This window comes from Lissotriton helveticus, chromosome 2_1 (genome assembly GCF_964261635.1).
Source record: "Lissotriton helveticus chromosome 2_1, aLisHel1.1, whole genome shotgun sequence".
In the NCBI taxonomy this organism is placed as follows: domain Eukaryota; kingdom Metazoa; phylum Chordata; class Amphibia; order Caudata; family Salamandridae; genus Lissotriton; species Lissotriton helveticus.
The window spans coordinates 1,026,321,416-1,026,340,654 of NC_136059.1; the positions used below are offsets into that span (position 1 = coordinate 1,026,321,416).

Below are 19,239 nucleotides of genomic sequence, written 5' to 3' on the forward strand. Positions count from 1 at the left end.
CTACTCCCGGTATTTCTTGATTCCCAAGAAGGATGGCAGGCTTCGGCCAATCCTGGATCTCAGGATTTTGAACCTCTATCTCAAACAGGAGAAGTTCAAAATGCTCACCCTTGCTCAGGTTCTTCTGGCGCTGATGTAAGAAGACTGGATGGTGTCGATCGACTTGCAGGATGCGTATTTTCACATCCCCATTCTGAAGTCGCACAGAAAGTATCTCCGTTTTACGGTGGGATCGCAGCACTACCAGTTTGCGGTCCTTTCGTTTGGACTTACTACTGCGCCTCGAGTTTTCACCAAGGTGATGGCAGTGGTGGCTGCGCATCTCAGAAGATCGGGGATACCTGTGTTCCCTTATCTGGACGATTGGCTGATCAAAGCGGAATCGCCGGAGAAGGTGCTCCATCATCTGCAAGAGACAACTCAGTTGTTGCACAGGTTGGGTTTTTCGATAAACGTACCCAAGTCTCACCTGGTGCCCTCCCAGCGCAACCTGTTCATAGGTGCGGTACTGGACACTACTGTATGTCGTGCATTCCCTCCACCTCAAAGGATTCACGACATACAGGAGATGATTCCTTTATTCTTCAATGGAGCGGTTGTTCCAGTCCTGAAGGTCCTTTGTCTGCTTGGTCTGATGGCTTCTTGCATTCTGTTGGTCAGTCATGCACGCTGGCACATGAGGGCACTCCAGTGGTGCCTCCGCAGGCAGTGGTATCAGCACAACGGAGATCTCAGGGAGTCAGTGAGGATCTCCAGAGAAGCTGCAGCGGATCTGTCTTGGTGGGGCGTGTAGGGCAATCTGTCTCAAGGAAAGCCTTTTCAACTGCCTCCATCAGTGGCCACAGTGATAACGGATGCATCCACTCTCGGGTGGGGTGCTCATCTGGGAGACCTGGAGGTCAAGGGCTTTTGGTCTCCAGAAGAAAGGTTGTTTCACATCAACCTTCTGGAATTGCGGGCGATACGTTTGGCGCTCAAGGCCTTCCTCCCTTCCCTTCGCGGTCGGTCGGTTCAAGTCCTGACGGACAACACGACTGTGATGTGGTACATCAACAAGCAGGGAGGAGTAGGGTCGCAGTGTCTCTGCAGAGAGGCTCTGCGTCTCTGGTCCTGGGTTCAGGACCATCAGATTTGTCTGGTGGCAAATCATCTGGCAGGGGTTCTGAACGTTCGTGCAGACAGTCTCAGTCGACAGCTCTCTGCCGATCAAGAGTGGAGGCTTCACCCGGAGGTTGTTCACGGCATCTTTCAGATGTGGGGGACTCCTCGGGTGGATCTCTTCGCCACTCGCGAGAATGCTCACTGCCCGTCATTCTGCAGTCTCCAGTATCCGTTGCAAGGAGCTTTGGGGGACGCGTTTCAGTTGAGTTGGGGAAATCAACTCCTTTACGCGTTTCCTCCCATACCCTTGATTCCTCGGGTTCTGAGGAAGATTCGTCAAGACCGGGCCCAAGTCATATTGGTCGCCCCGGATTGGCCAAGAAGGGTGTGGTACACGGACCTACTCCACCTCTCCTCTCACCCGCCGCTCCGTCTCCCTCACAGAGCAGACCTCCTCTCTCAGATGGAGGGGCAGGTTCTACACCCCCACCTCCAGACATTACACCTTCATGCCTGGAGATTGAACGGGGCAACTTGAGTTCTTTTTCTCTCCCTCACGATGTGGTGGATGTCATTCTTTCTGCCAGGCGCGACACCACTAAGTCCATTTATTCCTATAGGTGGTCTAAATTTGTTTCTTGGTGCAGGGAGAGGGATGTTGACCCTTTGAAGGCTCATTTATCTGATATTTTACAATTTGCTCTTTCTCTGGCGCAGCAAGGTTTGGCTGTGTCCACGGTCAAGGGGTATCTTTCGGCCTTATCGGCGTTTCTCTGTTTGCCGGATCAGCCCTCTCTCTTTAAATCTCCGGTGGTTTTAAGATTCTTGAGGGGTCTCATAAATATGTTCCCTCCTACTCCTTTTGTTGTTCCTCATTGGGATTTGAATCTTGTGCTGACCTTCTTAATGGGTTCTCCCTTCGAACCCTTGCACAAGTGTCCATTGAGGCTTCTCTCTTTTAAAACGATCTTCCTCGTTGCAATCACCTCGGCAAGGAGGGTAAGTGAGCTTCAAGCTCTAAGTTCCAAACCCCCATTCCTGACCATTCATGCTGAAAGGATGGTTCTCAGGACCAGGGCTGCTTTTCTGCCTAAGGTGGTGACTCCTTTCCATCTTGGGCAGTCCTTACCCTTCCTACCTTCTATCCTCCCCCTCACCCGTCTAAGGAGGAAGAGAGACTGCATCGCCTGGACCCTAAGAGGGCGGTGTCTTTCTATCTGGACAGGACTAAAGACTTCCGGATGGACGACCAGCTGTTTGTTGGTTTTGCTGGCTGCAAGAAGGGCAGAGCGGTGCACAAGCGCACACTTTCCAGGTGGATAATCCTGTGCATCAATATCTGCTACTCCCTTGCGGGTAAGGACCCTCCTGAGGGTATTAGAGCACATTCAACTAGAGCAAAGTCTGCAACATCTGCTTTGTCTAGAGGTGTACCTGTTGAGGACATTTGCAGAGCCGCGACTTGGGCCTCCCTCCACACTTTCGCGAAGCACTACTGCTTGGATACCGAGGTGAGGAGGGACGGCCACTTCGCGCGCTCTGTTCTCCAAGATTTCCTGGTATAGCAGAGTGGTCACCCTCCTCCGGGAGTGGGGACTGCTGTGGGACTCTATTCACAAGGTGAGGAATCCACACGGCAGATGTATCTATCAGAAGAACAAGTTACTTACCTTCGGTAACGCTTTTTCTGGTAGATACTATATCTGCCTGTGGATTCCTCACATGCCCACCCGCCTCCCCGTTGTCCACTCTGCTATACCTGGTTTTATTGTTTGTATATATTTTGGGTTTTGATACCTTTGCTATGCACTGTGTGCTATGATGGTTTGTATGTACTGTGTACATTGTATATATGCATATTTGCTGTCGTTGGTCCGTCCGTGTGCCTCGAAGGCATGGAAAAAAGGGCGGAACTGACATCATCACGCCGGCGTGGGCCTGATAAGGGGTCGGTGACGTCAGACGGAGTCGCGCGCGATGCCGTGCTCCTGTGACGTCGTCCACGTCGGCGTGCTACGAAGAAAATTTCCGAACGTTGCTGACGCAAGGGGGATATTCACAAGGTGAGGAATCCACAGGCAGATATAGTATCTACCAGAAAAAGCGTTACCGAAGGTAAGTAACTTGTTCTTTAGGTCTCGACTGGTGTTCACTGCGCAGCAGTGTCGCGCAGCCGAGATTTTTTGATTTCCAGTACTAGGGCTTTAACCCGCCTCTCTCTTCCATTGGCTAGCTCCATTAATGGAGGCTAGCCTTTGGAAGAGAGATGTGTCAATCATTCTGGGAGCAGATTTGTGGGCGTTTCTGTCTTTTTAAGCCCTGCCCCTTTTTCCGTCATGCAGAGGTGGGCGTTTACTTTTTTTTTTTTACACGTATGTTTTTTGTCATTTGTAACCTCGTCCCGGTCCCACGTGGTTGTATCGTGCCCCCCTCCCGCTGTCCTTCCCCCCCCACCCGCTGTCCATGTCTTTGTTCCCGCACCCCCTCGCGCTAGATCGCGCAGTAAGGACGGACTCCCGCTCTGTGTCATCTCCCGCTGATCCGCTCTGCACTGCGGCTGGGTACGTCCCGCACTTGGGGACTGTATTGCCGCTTGCACCCCTCTCAGCCGCTCTCCCCATCAGGATCGAGGCGTATGCGGAGCCAGGACCGGCCCCCACAACTCATCGCCGACCCAAGTGACCCGTGACCTGCCCAGCCTCGAGCCGCAGCTCGCCTCACCCCCACCTGGGAAAGCACCGCGACGTGGGACAACCATCCTCAACGCCGTGTGTCTCGAAGATCCCCAGGACGCCACAGTAAAGGTACAGCATGCTCCGCTTTCAACATAGACTGTGCACGACGTACCTTATTTGCCAGGAGAACTGTGCGCTTGTGTTTGTGAGGCTGGTACGCCTTGCACTCTACTTCGAGCCTGTGCGCCCCGTACTGCGGCTCTCCTGAGCCTGGTACGCCTCGCACTCTACTTCGAGCCTGTGCGCCCCGTACTGCGGCTCTCCTGAGGCTGGTACGCCTCACACTCTACTTCGAGCCTGTGCGCCCCGTACTGCGGCTCTCCTGAGGCTGGTACGCCTCGCACTCTACTTCGATCCTGTGCGCCCCGTACTGCGGCTCTCCTGAGGCTGGTACGCCTCGCTTCCTGGGTTTACAGAGTTCGCGTTGTACGCCGGCTCACGCGAGATGCGTGAAGTTTAGTAGGGCCCGTCCCGCAAGTTATAAGAAACGTACCAAGAGCGCTGCGAAGCGCAAAGACCCCCAAAGAAGTGAAAAAGCGTTCAGAATTACCCTTAGAGAACTGAATTTGACCATTAAGAACTGTGACATCCTTAAAAGTAACTGGAACCGTGTTTTGCAACCTGAAGACTGTATTTAAAAGCCTACTTAAAGTACACATATATAAAGGAGATATATTTTCACAGAAATACAGTTTGGTGTCATTGTATTAGGTCGCGACTGGCGTTCACTGCGCAGCAGTGTCGTGTAGCCGAGATTTTTTGATTTCCAGTACTGGGGCTTTAACCCGCTTCTCTCTTCCATTGGCTAGCTCCATAAATGGAAGCTAGCCATTGGAAGAGAGATGTGTCAATCATTCTGGGAGCAGATTCGTGGGCATTTCTGTCTTTTTTTTTTAAGCCCCGCCCCTTTTTCCGTCATGCAGAGGTGGGTGTTTACTTTTTTTTTTTTTTTACACGGATGTTTTTTGTCATTTGTAACCTCATCCCGGTCCCGCGTGGTTGTATCCTGCCCCCCTCCCGCTGTCCGTCCTCCCTCCCGCTGTCCATGTCTTTGTTCCCGCCCCCCCTCGCGCTGTCCGTGTCTCCGTTCCCGCCCCAGCTCCTGCTGTCCGTGTCCCGTCTAGTATGAAGAAGCGTTGCGGCTGCTGTGGCCACACAGAACTTGTCTCCCCCTTTCCCTACCGATATTGCGCTCCGTGACTTTGCTCATGGGGGTATAGAGGCACTGGGAGGCAAAGCACTCCCGCCATTGTAAGCCATGCCGCCCTCGCCACTCCAGCCTTCCTGAACCCCACTCGTCCGACTAAACTTTTGTTCAGGTCACATTCACTTTTTAAGGCCGGGGGAGGTTAAGTAAGTTGCCCAGAATCATGGGATGTTTAGAGGACACCGGGACTCTAGCCTGGTTCCCCAGTCCCAAAGTCGACAGCTCTGGTCTTTAGGTCACATCTGCTCAGCACGCCTTTGCAACCGCGTTCAATAAGGCGCCTAAGAAATGTACCTCACTCGCTCACTTCCTCTCTCGTTCTTTCTCCATATCTGTAGGCGTGTTCACACCCGACTGATCGCAGATTCCTGCAGGTCATGGTCCAAGCGGCAGCTCGGTTGCCAAGTGCATGCCATACAGATTCCTTTAAAGCCTTATCAGCGATTGCGAGGGTTAAACATTGGCCTACACTCACATAAGTTTATCTATATTGCCCCAATATACATTCCTCTGCTTCCTCATAATCAGAAGCTGCAAGCAAAGCTTTCAGCAAAATACAGGAAGCCAAAGTGAGATTGTGCTACTAAAACACAAACTGAGGGAACCATGTGCTTTTCTGAGAGTTTGTTACTTTTGTTTCTGAAATATCCTATGGGCGCTGATGACTTGATGTAACAGCTCGATCGCCAGCCCGCCGCCGCCTCCTTCCTTCACCCCTCCTCTTTCATGTCAGCTCCGAGCATGCTCTGTGAATGGACCGAGCAGCTGATGAGGGTGAGCACTGGCACGGTGCGAGGAGCGCTGAGTGGCTGTGTGTGGAGGAACGACGCAGGGAGCACAAAGACAAAGCCCAGAGTTTGGGACAGCGCTGGCTCTTATATAAGGGAGCACGCGTCACGCCGCTCGCTGAGGGGGCGGGCGGGCAGAGGGCTGCTGCGGCCTGCCTCATGGCGCTTTCAAGAATCTGATCTTCTCGAATGCCAAACCCCGGGACGTTTGGGGTGTTGGAATGATGAACCACTGAGCCAACTGTGCATATATGATCGGCTTGACCTGTGTGTGACGAAAACTCCGCCCCCCCCCCCCGCCCCAAGAGGGCATTGTGGCCACCCATATGAGTTTTCTTTCTTTCTACACGCTTGAAATGTTTTTGCCAATGAACTCGCCTCACCTTTATATTTTGCAAAATATGGCCACTGGGACTTGCCCGTGCTGTTATTGAACTGTACATCGTCGCTTGCTGTCAAAAATTATTGTTGCCTGCCATGGAGGCTTGGAAAAGAGGCACCCAGACCCACCACACCCCCTGGCCGACTCTGGTAGAATACCTGGCTGGAAATATGTACTGTTCCTTGGCACGGTGTAGCCTTAGCCCTGAGTCTGCGACGCTGACACACGGGCGCACTCTGTCGAAGGTGAACAGCACGTGGCAGCAAAATCATACCGCCCTGTGCATTCCCAGTCAGCTGGAGCAGAGCAGCGTGTTTGCCTGGGTGTAGTATTTCATGAGCTGTGAAATTCAAGACAGCCTACACGCTGCGTTACGGTTGGGGCCATTTTGTTCCAGCGCCATGTTATCTACTTTTTGGAGTTCTAATTCCACCTCCTCCCAAGGCTCCCTGCTCGTACATCAGTGCGCGTACCTTCCTTTCTCCCCCTTTCCACACCCCGTATGGGGGTTTCGATGCTCTGTTCCATTGTGTTTTTAAACGTGAACTTGTGACAATGAGGTTGCAGAGTGCCATCTGACTCGTGTATAGCAATGATGCAAGTGTGGCTCCCTGCGTGGGTGTGTGGCTCCCTGCGTGGGTGTGTGGCTCTCTGCGTGGGTGTGTGGCTCTCTGCGTGGGTGTGTGGCTCTCTGCGTGGGTGTGTGGCTCTCTGCGTGGGTGTGTGGCTCTCTGCGTGGGTGTGTGGCTCTCTGCGTGGGTGTGTGGCTCTCTGCGTGGGTGTGTGGCTCTCTGCGTGAGTGTCTGGCTCTCTGCGTGGGTGTGTGGCTCTCTGCGTGGGTGTGTGGCTCTCTGCGTGGGTGTGTGGCTCTGTGTGGGTGTGTGGCTCTCTGTGGGTCTGTGTGGGTGTGTGGGGCTCTGTGTGGTTGTGTGGGGCTCTGTGTGGGTGGGTGGGGCTCTGTGTGGGTGGGTGGGGCTTTGTGTGGGTGGGTGGGGCTCTGTGTGGGTGGGGCTGTGTGTGCACGGGGCTCTGTGTGTGTGTGTGTGTGCGGGGCTCTGTGTGTGTATGTGCGGGGCTCTGTGTGTGTGTGTGTGTGTGCGGGGCTCTGTGTGTGAGTGTGTGCGGGGCTCTGTGTGTGGGGGGGTCTGTGTGGCATTTGCAAGAGATTAAGCTATTGGCATTGTAAATGACAATGCCATTTATTTATCTGTTTTCAAAACCAACGCATAAATAAAAATGTTGTCATTTACAATGCCAATAGCTCTAACTTTTGCAAAGGCGAGACCGTTGCATTGTAAATGCTTGTTTTTCTTTACCAGCACGCCTCCTCCTTGTCTCCTCCTGCTGGCTGTTGTTTGAAACATTGAAAATCCCCCACCTCCCCCCTCCACCCTTGGTGTCACCCCCTCAGTATATAAGTCTCGTCATTTCACATGCAGGTCTTTCTTGCGTTATGGTTTGGAAACTTAAACAATACCTTGTTCAGCTTGTGCCTTGTGTGTCTCCTTTATAGTGTGATGTTAGTTGAAAAAGGGTTTCTGTAAACAGGACGTAAGGATTTTGTTTCATCAAGCCTCCGAACAGAAAAGGAGAATTCACGCTCCTCCTTACAGAGAAAGTCCACTAGAGGGAGCTAAACATCCAGTAGAAAACCACGACTTGCATCATTTTCAACATTCTGCATACCCTACTGTCGCATGTTCTGCTTCTCAGAGTTCTCCCTCCCCCGATATTAAACGTCACTGGAAAAATCCGTTTGGATATGGTCTCAATTGTGAAGTAACCTATTTGTCTTAAAAAATGTATTTTGTAAAATTGTTTAAAAATATAACGAGTGGCGCAAGAAGACCGGCAAGGATACACAAGACATAGACAAGCTTCTTTTTGAAATGCCTTCCCTTCATGGTGATTCCTTTTCAAACGAACTATGCTGAGAAATAGAGTCAGATTTTGCTGTATCTATCACCTAGATTCATCAAGCCGAAAACGGCTCGCAAAGGGCCAGATTCTGAGAATCTGGCCCTTTGCGAGTGCAATTTTTGCATTTGGGATTCATCATCCCAAATGCAAAAATCGCTAATTGCGAAAGCGCATATTTGCGAGGAATTGCATTTAAGGAATCTCCATTTGAGATTCCTTAAAGGCAATTCATCAACCATTTTCAATTTGCGAATTCGCAATTTCTGGCCGCTATTTACCACAAAGTCAGACTTCGTGGTAAATAGCGAAAACTCAGAAAAATGCACTTTAGTGCATTTTTCTGAGTGGTATGTTACACACACACACATGTCCTTTGGACATGTGTGTGCGCAACATCTGGCTACATTTGCTTTTCAGGGGTGCTACAGGGTGTCCTTTGGACACCCCTGGCACCCTTGAAATCGCATCCTTATTTGCGATTAGCAAATTGCTAATCGCAAATAAGGAATAACTCCCCATTCATTCCTATGGGCCTTTAGCAAATTGCTAATCGCAAATAAGGAAGATGTAGGAATCACAATCTTTTTTGCAATTCCTACATGAATCCCGTTTTGCAAGTCCTTAATAGCGATTCCTTATGAATCGCTATTAAGGACTCGCAAAACTAGATAATGATGAATCTAGCTGTATGTGCGTGCTCATATTCGCGCAGACAAGAGCAAAGGCGGGTGGAGAATGCATGTATTCTGTATTACCTCCACGTCCCTGGTGCTTGTCCCAGTCATAACTGAATGAGGTAAATTCCACTGCAGAGAGAGACAGCATAGACGAAACATGGTGGCTTTGCCAATGCTTGTTTTTTTTTTTGCTGAGCCGTGCTTATTTAATGACTGGCACACGCAGGAACTTTAGGCCATGAGGAGGAAACTCATATTTTAATTTCCTTTTATCCTCAAAAAGTTTTTTTGAAGTAATTGAGACTAAGCATCAATTAGTAATTTCAGTCACACCTTACTTGTATTAGGGGAGATGTCAGACAAGTGCGTTGCATGAACCATGCATCACTTTACCAATGGCTATTTCAGCCTCTTGCAATGTAAGGCTCACAGCTCATGAACTGTCTAGACATGCAGAAAGTTCAGCATGTGCAATGTATGTTTTACCTTGGAATGTTGTGTATTCTTATTTTAGGAAATCGCCCCTATATATTCCTCACTGCCCGTGTTCACCCTGGAGAAACGAACGCAAGCTGGGTCATGAAGGGAACTTTGGAGTTTCTTATGGGCCACAGCCCCTGTGCTCAGCATTTGAGAGACGCATACATTTTCAAAATTGTGCCCATGCTAAATCCAGATGGTGTTATCAATGGAAGGTATGTGGAGGTACACTGTTTCTGATCAGTTTCATATATACGTATTTTACTGTATGTCAAGCAGTGAAAGGTTGTTTCAGCACACCAATAGAATTGTTTTGTACAGATTCCTGGAGTCCATATACACTTCTTTTATTTCTTTGAACACCCTATTCACTGCATTACAAGTGTTTGTGTGTTCTTCATACATTGTGCATCAGTCTGTTGGTCTGTCATTTAAAAGTCGTGAATCAGTCTTGATGTATCTGCAAAGGGGCGTTAGTAACTGCCTGATACACGGCATCAATATTCCTAGAAAGGCCAAACTATAATGCACAGTCCATGCGTAGTGGCACTACAACAAAGCAACAGGTTGAATGACAAGGTCATATCCATCCATGATCAAGAATAGTCAGAGTTAACAAGATCTGCACCAACACACATTGATAATGAACACCGGTGGCACATGCTCTAGCAAAGGCAGTTCAGAATCCTGAGAGTATGTTTGATTTATGACTTGCTTGATTGTCAGGAAAGGTGCATAGTTAATTTTGGTCATTTAATGTGAAAGATATGCAGTTTGTTACAAGCCTAGTTGAGAGTTGCTTCTTCTTGTTGGGGCTGGTGTGGATATGGGTGGACAATCTTAACTGAACGCTGAACAAGTTCAAAGCTAGCCTTTGACACTGACTTGTAATGACCAAAGCTCTGAATCAAGCCATTAGTGAATAGGTAGTACTAGACATCTAGTGAAAGCAACACCAAACAGACAGGATTAGTTTTTTTTTATCAAGCCCTCCCTTAATGTGTTTAGTAGACTTAAGTAATGTCAAAGATTCTCAGAATGGATGTATGTCGTTACTACGCATGATTTTACAACGCATGCCTTTACCACGCAACTTTCACAACGCAAGTCGTTACAAGTTTCATTTACTATTCCAACTCCAGTCCCTGTGGATAGTAGGGAAGGTGTTGGATAGTAAATTAAACTATTCCCTATCCTACAGCGCCCCCCAGCGCAAGTCGTTGTAACGACTTGCGTTGTAAAAGTTGCGTGGTAAAGGTAGTGCGTGGTCTTTATTGCATGATTAAAAAAAAAAACCTTTGCAAGTTACAGAATTTTAAGAACGATATATCAATAAATACATGTAAAAATGAGTATAGGATCATATGCATTATGAAAATTGTAAAAATGTATAAAAACATACTTATAAAAAGGGAGAGCTAAGGATCATGTCCGTTATACAGTAAGGTGGCAGTTGAAACTAGGCTAGTAATTGTGCTGATGAGAAATCGCATACTTGGGACTCCTTACCAAGTTTTTTTCTGCTTGTTCCAAAAACCTTACTAGGGCACAGTTTAATTTAGTGTTCCGAGTGTCAAAGCAAGCCAAGACTGCCGCTCTACACGATCTAATCATGTTTGTGTTCCAGAGTTTCCTCAGGAGGGACAGTCTTTCGTTCAGCAGGTTTGGACAAAGACAAAGGATGTGTACTATGTCTTCTTTGTGATTCCCGCAGAGTCTGCATTGTTCCTGTCCATGGGCTCTTTTCCATTTTGGCAAATGGACCAACAGGTTGATAATAATAATAATAATAATACTGATATTTGTAGAGCGCGAACAGCTACCTCACGAGGAGGTGTCCCGGCGCTAGGAGAGCAGTTAAGCAAGCAGAAGGCAAGGAGATTACTTAGGGTTTCTGCATAAAAAGCCAGGTCTTTAATAGCTTCTTAAAGCTAGATTCTGTTGTAGCAGATTGAATGGCGAAAGGCAAGGCGTTCCATAGTTTTGCCGTGCCAACAGAAAAAGACCTGCCCCCAAGTCTGGCTTTTCTAGCTCGTGGAACGAGTAGCTGAAGCAGGGAGTTGGATCGCAGGTGCCTCTCCTGATGGTAGCGGGGGAGTCTGAGTTTTAAATAATTAGGGCAGGTCCCCCTTAGCGCTCTAAACGCCAGGGTAAGAACTTTGAATTTGATTCTGCTTGCCACTGGGAGCCAATGCAGTTCGCGCAGATGCGGAGAGACATGCTGTCTGAAAGAAATGTGTTTTATCAGTCTCGCAGCTGCATTCTGCACGATCTGCAGGCGTTGCACCACGTGTTTGGGCACGCCGAGATAGAGACCGTTTGCGTAGTCCAATCTGGAAGTGACTGTCGCATGGACTACCATTTTGCGACACTCTTCTGGTAAAAAAAGAAGGCACTTCCGAAGGTTCCGAAGTTTGTGAAGACATCCAGTAGTGACCTGCTGTATATGAGAGGAGAAGGAGAGACTCTCGTCCCATCTTACTCCCAGATTCTTCGCATTGGTTCCGGGGGATGGTGGTGGACCCATTTCAGGAGGCCATCTGATAACTCCCATTCTCAACTTTAGGAAACTTAATTTTATTCGTGCAGTGAATGGTTGAGTTAGGTACTCCTGTGGGGTCAACTGGACGTAGGATTGCAAGGACATCCATCCGTGACTTCTTTTTGCTAGCCGAGCCTTGTCTTCCACTGAAGAGAGCTCTATTGTGCTTATTTTCACTAGACGTTTGAATTCGTTATGGCTTACTTGCATGCCCCAAAGGTCTTTCAGGCCTAATGTTTTTAAACCTCTTTCCCAATATGCATGCCCTGCTCGCCATAGATTCGTTTGAAGGCAAGACCATAGGTGTTGCGCTAGGCTGCCTTCCTTCGATGACCTCAATTTATGACAGCATGTTAGAAAACTCATGGCTCTGGCAAGTGATTGGTGGCAGATTCCCAGTTCCAACCTAATTTGGGCCGGTGATGTTTGACTTGGTAGCTTGAACACTATTCTATAAATTTTTGCAATAATTTTGTCCAGTAGGCCGCTATCCAAGCCTTTTAGAACCTCGCTTCCGTAGGTTAATGTGGGAATAATTTTTGCTTGCGCTACCTGAATTGTTGGAGCAAACGTTGGGCCTTGTAGTTTCTTATGGATAGAACTGATTGCGAAAGCAAGCGCGGGACCCTTCTTTTTTTGTTCTTCTAAATGAGTTTTGTATCTACCGTTGTTGTTAAAAGAGACACCAAGGTACTTATGGCATTTGGATTCAGCAATCCTTTCTTGATTCAAGACCCAAACCAACTTCTTGGCCTTTCCTGAACGTACCGCCAAAATTTTTGTCTTCTTGCTGTTTATCTGGAGCTCATTCTTATTTGAATAGTCAGAGATGGCGTCCATGAGTCTTTGCAAGCCGATCTTTGTTTTGCTAAGAAGTACGACACCATCAGCGTATAAAAGATTTGACAACAGGAAACCAGCTACTTTGGGAGAATGAGAATTTACCTTATTTAAGGCTTCAGGAAGGTCGGATAGGAACAAATTAAAAAGTATTGGGGCAAGGACACATCCTTGTTTGAGCCCTTTTGTCGTCGGAATTGGACGTGATAGTCTCGACCCGTCCCCAATCTTTATCCTGACCCATGTGTCCTGATGGAGACGCTGTATAGCTCTTAAGAGATCATTTGGGATGTTTAGTCTGTACAGCTTCTGCCAGAGCTTAGCTCTGTTCACCTTATCGAAGGCAGCTTTATAATCAATAAATCCCATATAAAGTGGGCAAGTGCTTACCTCCACCTGGTCGATCAGACAAGAGAGGGGCATAAGATTGACCGAGGTGCCGGTGTTACTTGTAAAACCAGTTTGGTTCGGAGGAATTACAGAATGTTCATCAGCCCATGCCCTAAGTGAGTTAAGAAGCAGACCAGCAAAATACTTTGCTTCATTGTCAATGAGGGCTATGAGGCGATAATTCCCGGGAGATTTTTTGTCCCCACCTTTGAAGATTGGTGCCAAAATTGATCCCTGCCAGGAGGGTGGTATGATGTTATTTTGCAGGATACAGTTGAATAGGGTAGTTAGCTTCGAGGCCCAGAAGGTTGTGTCCTCCTTAAACAGAGCCTAAGGGATTCCACCAGGGCCCGGGGCACAGTCCTTCCGACCCTTTTTGATCAGTTTTTCAATATGCGCCGCCTCGATTGTTGATGATTCTTTGTTGCTTTGCGTCGTGGGGCACTCATTTGGTAGTGCAGTTTTCTGGGCGACGTTAAAAGATTCCTTCATTGAAGGGGATTTGATGTTACAATCAGTTGGCTTAGCTGCCGCTTTTTGAGCAAAAATATCTTCGACATTAAAATTCTGATGAAGGGTTTTTACTTTTTGGTCATTAAAGTGAAGATACAGGGAGGCGCCCCACTCAGTCTCCAGTATACATGAGGACGCGACTTTCGGGGCTCGCCCAGAAATGCTGTTGATGGTTCGCCAGAACCTAGCAGAATTGTTTGTTTTAATGTAATTCTGCAGCCTAGCCCAGAAGGAGTTCCAGAGACTTCTGCGTTGTTCTCTTTTAGCCTTCTTTAGGTAGCTGCGAGCCTCTCTCAATTTTGTTACTAACTGAGGATCCGTTGGATTTGTTTTTAAAGCCCGCCATGTCCGATTCATGTTTCTTGTAGCAGATTGTATTGCGGGGTTGCGACTGGGCGTCTGCCTTTGCCCGTACAGGTTCACCTGCCTTATTGGTTTTGCGTGTTTATCGATCAGTTCGATTGCAAATGTTGACCAGTTAACAATTTCATCATTTGTGGGCCTACTGGTGCTCTCCATAATAAGTTTAGCATCTGCTGCTATTTGTTGAAAGTTGCTGAAAGAGCACTTAATTTGTTTTAAGTTAATCGTGTAGCAGTCAGATGGCAGTGTCCTGTCTTCTTCATGTTGGATTAATCTGGTCATAAGCGATATTTCTTGTGGGCAGTGGTCGCTTTCAGTTCTGCTTCCAAGGCTAAAACCTGTTATTTGGTGGAGAAGTGGAAGACTGACAAAGGTATAGTCAATTAACGAAGCGCCATTTTTACTCAGATAGGAGAAGCAAGGTGGCTTGTCTGGAGGAAAGCGCCCATTTAAGGCTCTGAGGCCCAGATTTTCCAGGTTGCCTTGTAAGGAGCGACCTTTCGAGTCGTCCTTGTGCCAACCTGGGGGGTCCTGCAGGGGTATGACCCAAATGCTTTCATGTGATTTGGTTATCTGTTTTTGCCAAGGTCCGACATTAGCCACATGTTGAAATCACCTGATAGAATTATTTCTCGTTCGAGGGATCTGATTTTCACTCTTAGTACAGTTGCTATTGCTTCTTCTGCGAAGGATTGCCTTGATGCTGTGTTCGGACGGGCATAGGCATTCATTAAAAACAGGGTCCTGCGCTGGGCTTTGTCGGAGATAAAGGAAATTCCCACGCACTGAAGGGAATGTGATGAGCCACCTAAATCCCATGAAACGATTGCATTTTTGATGGATATGTAAATTGCTAGGCCACCACTGCCTCTCCCTGAAGGTTTCAGTTTTTGTGCTGGAATGTGATGTGTTTTGAAACCTTCGATTTGCTGCGGTTCGAGAAGCCATGTCTCTTGAAGTAGTAGTATCTCGAATTCCTGAAAATAAGAGATTATGGCTTTATCTTCCAGTTTGTTGGCTAGACCGTTAATGTTCCAAGAACATATCTTTAAAGGACACATGTTTAGGTCCTTTTCACTGTTATTCTGTCATCGTAACAGGCGAGTTGTATTTAGGGTGCCTGCCAACTATGACCATGTGCCGACCTCTTCCCGATCCCTATTTGGTGTGATCCAGTCTTCTCTCAGTTTTCTTTGTTTGTCGTCGCGGGTGGGAGTTTTGTTGCATGCGCCCCTGAGGACTGGGTACACTTCTCCCCTTTCTGCCCGTGTATGCTTAGGATCTTGACTTACCAGCAAGACATGTGGGTATCCCGCTACTCTACCAGGTTGTAGCAGTATGCCCCACTGCTTGAAGGAGTCTATGTGCCCTAGGATGGTGTTCATTACCTCTGCCGATCTCCAAGTGACCTTTGTGGTTTCATTTATTTGGCCATGACTTGGTGCAATGAATTCTATCGATGTGATATCTTGTGTGGTTATGCCGTTTAACAGGCCAGTGGCTTGTATTAGTTTTAAGATGTTACCACGATTGAGAATGTCATGGCTGCCTTTGGACTTGTACTCTGGGTAGAAGAGTGTAAAGTAGGAGTCGCCACATGAAGGGGCCCTATTCAGCCTTTCATTTGCCTCTGATGTTTGGGCGCAGTGCCAATGATCTGTACTTGTCGAGGGGTCAAGATTCAGTGCCTCCTTCTGATCGCTAGGGCTCTTTTGGATTTTTCTCCCTGCCACAGCTCCCTTTTCTCTCGCAGGGCTTGCGCCCTGATGGTTTTTGACAGAACTATTGGTATCCACCTGATTTGGAGTGATGCTTCTGTCGACTTGTTTTGCGGGGTGGCTAGAATTTTGGCCCTGCACCTTTACGTCCTGCGGCTGAGGAGTATTTGAAGGAGGCGTGTCGGTAGTTGTGATTTGCTCCATTGACCCGCTGCCAGCCTTTTTTCCTGAAGTTGTCCGTATTGATAGCTTTTACTGTTGGCATGGGGGAGGCCCCGCTCGTCCTGCTTTTCCTTTCCAGCAGTGTTGGTAGTTCTTCTAATTTAGTTCTTGAATCCTCAGTTTCTTTTGGGTTAACATACTCTGTAGCTGTCGGACGTCTAAGGGTGTTAAACATCGGGTAAAGGCTCAGTTATTGTTTGCGCTTACCCAATTTGTTGCGGCCTTTCCGCTTCCTTTGTCTTTTCCCCTTTCCCGCAGGATCTCCCCAGGCTTGTTCGATTGGAGATGGACGGGTGGAATTTGCTCTATCGACAGTTGGGGTTTTTTGCTGTTCACTCTTTTGGCAGACAATCCCCGATGTATCATTTGATTGAGGGAAATCGATTTCTGTGACTCCTCGTTCCTTTGAGTTTGTTCCCATTTTTACTTTGTTGTCCTCACTTAGGACGCCGTCACTGCAGTTTCCCAGGGGGGGCTTAAGATGTGTAATTTCTTTAAGATCTGCCAAAAGTTTTTCCATTATTCCTGGGAGTGTGCTAAGTTTCTTTATTATTGGTGAGCAGTCGCATCCTTGTTGCGGGAGGTCTGCTGCTGCCTGGGCCCGTCTGATCAAGCTGTTAAGGTTTGAGATCTTGTCGTCGATTTTGACTACGTACACAGCCAGTGTATTCAGGAGGCTGATTTGGATATCCATTTTGTTATCTTGATAGGTCATTGCTTCGGCTGACCTTTGGAGGATGTCTAAGGCAGTGGCCCATGCTTTTTCTTGAGTGTAGTCCTCGTTTTTCACTTCCTTTGGTGAGGACGATGGCCCAGGATTACCGGAGATGGCATTTCCGTATGAGAGCAGCATTTTTTCCCATTCCTTTGACTCAAGATAGGAGAGATCTTTTTCAGCTGGATCAGTTTCCTCTATGAATGTCATGGGCTCAGAAACACTGGCTGTGGGATATTCCCGTTGGACGTGATCAGTTTCGCCGTCCTCCAGTGGAGAAAGGGTGTCAATGTTTTCCTTCTTTGTTTCCTTTTTACTAGCCTTTTTAAGATAAGTTACGGGATCGCGAGTTTGACTGCATGGTATACTGAAACTGGCCTCGCGAAGGGCAGGGTTGGTTACAACTGAATTTCTCATTGGCCCTCCATTTGGTTCGGTTTGAACGTCCTTTGTACTATGGGTAGCATTGAACAGCTCTTGGTGGGTTAAAGTGGGCTTAGTTGCTGGATTTTCCGGAACCTTGTCTTCGAGTTGAGCTACCACTTCAGACTTGCTGATGCCTGACAGATGACTGCTGACCACGTTTCCACCAAGACTGCCCTTTTTGATGTTTATTATGGGACTATGGGGAATTGGCAAGCCCACCATATCCTTATTGCTTGAATAAACGACTGACCCGGCATCTTTCAGAAGGGCAAATTTTGATGTTATTTTTGGTTGGTTTCTAAAGGATTTGCGGACCAGCCTGACAGAACCCTTCACGGGAAGTTGAGAAGGTAGTGCGTGGTAAAAGTTGCATTGTAAACGCTGTTTACCCTCAGAATGACATACTTAGGAAGAATATTGTCTCTCCTTTACTATGAACCCACAGAAGGGGAAACAAAAGACCTCGAATGCCAGTAGAGGGGTTGAGTCTTCAAAATCACTCTGTGACAAAAATATGGCTCATAGCAGACCACTTCATCTTTAAACTCAAAGATCTGGAAATATATATTGATGCAAAAACCAAGGATGACTTACAACTCAGCTCAACCGTTAGCTCTGCCTCTGTTCTGGTACCGAAATTACTCTCCTTCAGGTGTTGTCTATAAATGATCTTGACAACTTTACTAAAGCCTCTGGCACAACAGGTAAGTTACTACCAGGATTATTCTCCGATGGCATGCCTTGTTGCAAGTGTCTTGTTTTCAACTCCTCGTTAACAAACAGACAGAATCTTTTAGGGCCACAAGTTGATAGCATGCTTGAAAAGGTCAAGAAAGCTTCCAACACACCCAAAGCCATGAGGGCACTACAAGTTCCGTTTCCCAAGGCTAGATTTCAGAAACAGCAAAGCAGAGGCTGTGCATAATTGTTACCCCAAGAGCAATACACAGCTTTCCAAGAACACAAACCATTTCAAGAGGGTCTCTGATGTGTTCGAGGTGGATACTGAGGCACATATAGAGGGAAGGTCCCCGGTGGCTGTGGAAAGGGCCCCTCAACATCGAAACAATGACGTACCTTCCATTCTGCCAATCACACCACTCCTGTCCAGGACAGCCAAACATACCATCTCTGCAATAAGTCTGGAACATAGACTACGACTCGGAATTGCTACCAGTAGCCTTTCGCCCGAGGGACATTTGGGTGACTTTCCGATGGTTTCTGATTACAGACAGACCTGAGGAGAGCTGCTAATGTACTTTTAGGTTCTGTTCTCACTAGTCCCAATAAAAAACCCTCATGCACGTGTTGTCGATGGTAATTGAAGCGGTATATCTTGATTCTCCGCTAACCCTCACACGTGTGTACATAATCATTGGGTTTAGTTGTTATGCAACCTCCACCCGGAGGTAATACCCTTCGTTAAGAGCAGTAGTGATCAGTGATTGTGACAGTGAATAAGTGTAGTGAAGTTGTTCAAAAGTCTCTCATTCCCAGATGTTTTATTTTTAATGGTTCTGGGTTTGGAGGCAATAAAATCAAGTTAAGTGAATGAGAGTGATTATGACTCTCTCACACTAAAGGTGTGATCAAGGTCGACATGTTTCAGCCCTAGGTTGTTGGTAAGTCAATCGGGCTTTCTTCAGGACCTGGGTGCAGGATGTGTAGAGACCACTGGCGTCTCTAAATGTGATAGGACATCTAGGTATTTCCTAGTGTGCTGTTTTGTCAGAGGAGACGTAACATTATATTGCTCCTTCGAGGTCGCTAGGTACCTGTGGAAAGAAAATGACAAACTAGACAAGGGTAAAGGGGGGAGGCGGGTTTACACAAAACTAGTATACTGGTTTAATACCAGGAACATATAGAATGCCCTTTATGGCATAGCAACTAAAAAATGGCAATACTTCACATGACCATCATGAGTCATAATCACTCTCATTCACCTAACTTGATTTTATTGCCTCCAAACCCAGAACCATTAAAAATAAAACATCTGGGAATGAGAGACTTTTAAACAACTTCACTACACTTATTCACTGTCACAATCACTGATCACTACTGCTCTTAACGAAGGGTATTACCTCCGGGTGGAGGTTGCAAAACAACTAAACCCAATGATTATGCACACACGTGTGAGGGTTAGTGGAGAATCAAGATATACCACTTCAATTACCATCGACAACACGTGCATGAGGGTTTTTTATTGGGACTAGTGAG

The 19,239-nt window shown here is 47.4% G+C and overlaps 1 protein-coding gene across 2 annotated transcripts in view; it reads left to right on the forward strand.

Moving 5' to 3' along the window:
• Nucleotides 1–19,239, forward strand: part of AGTPBP1 (ATP/GTP binding carboxypeptidase 1) — a 1,069,504-nt gene that overhangs the window by 808,822 nt on the left and 241,443 nt on the right. For both annotated transcript variants that reach the window (XM_078675801.1, XM_078675802.1), the window contains exon 21: nucleotides 9,325–9,505. In XM_078675801.1, coding sequence (XP_078531927.1) covers nucleotides 9,325–9,505 — 181 coding nt within the window. The remainder of the gene's footprint in view (nucleotides 1–9,324; nucleotides 9,506–19,239) is intronic.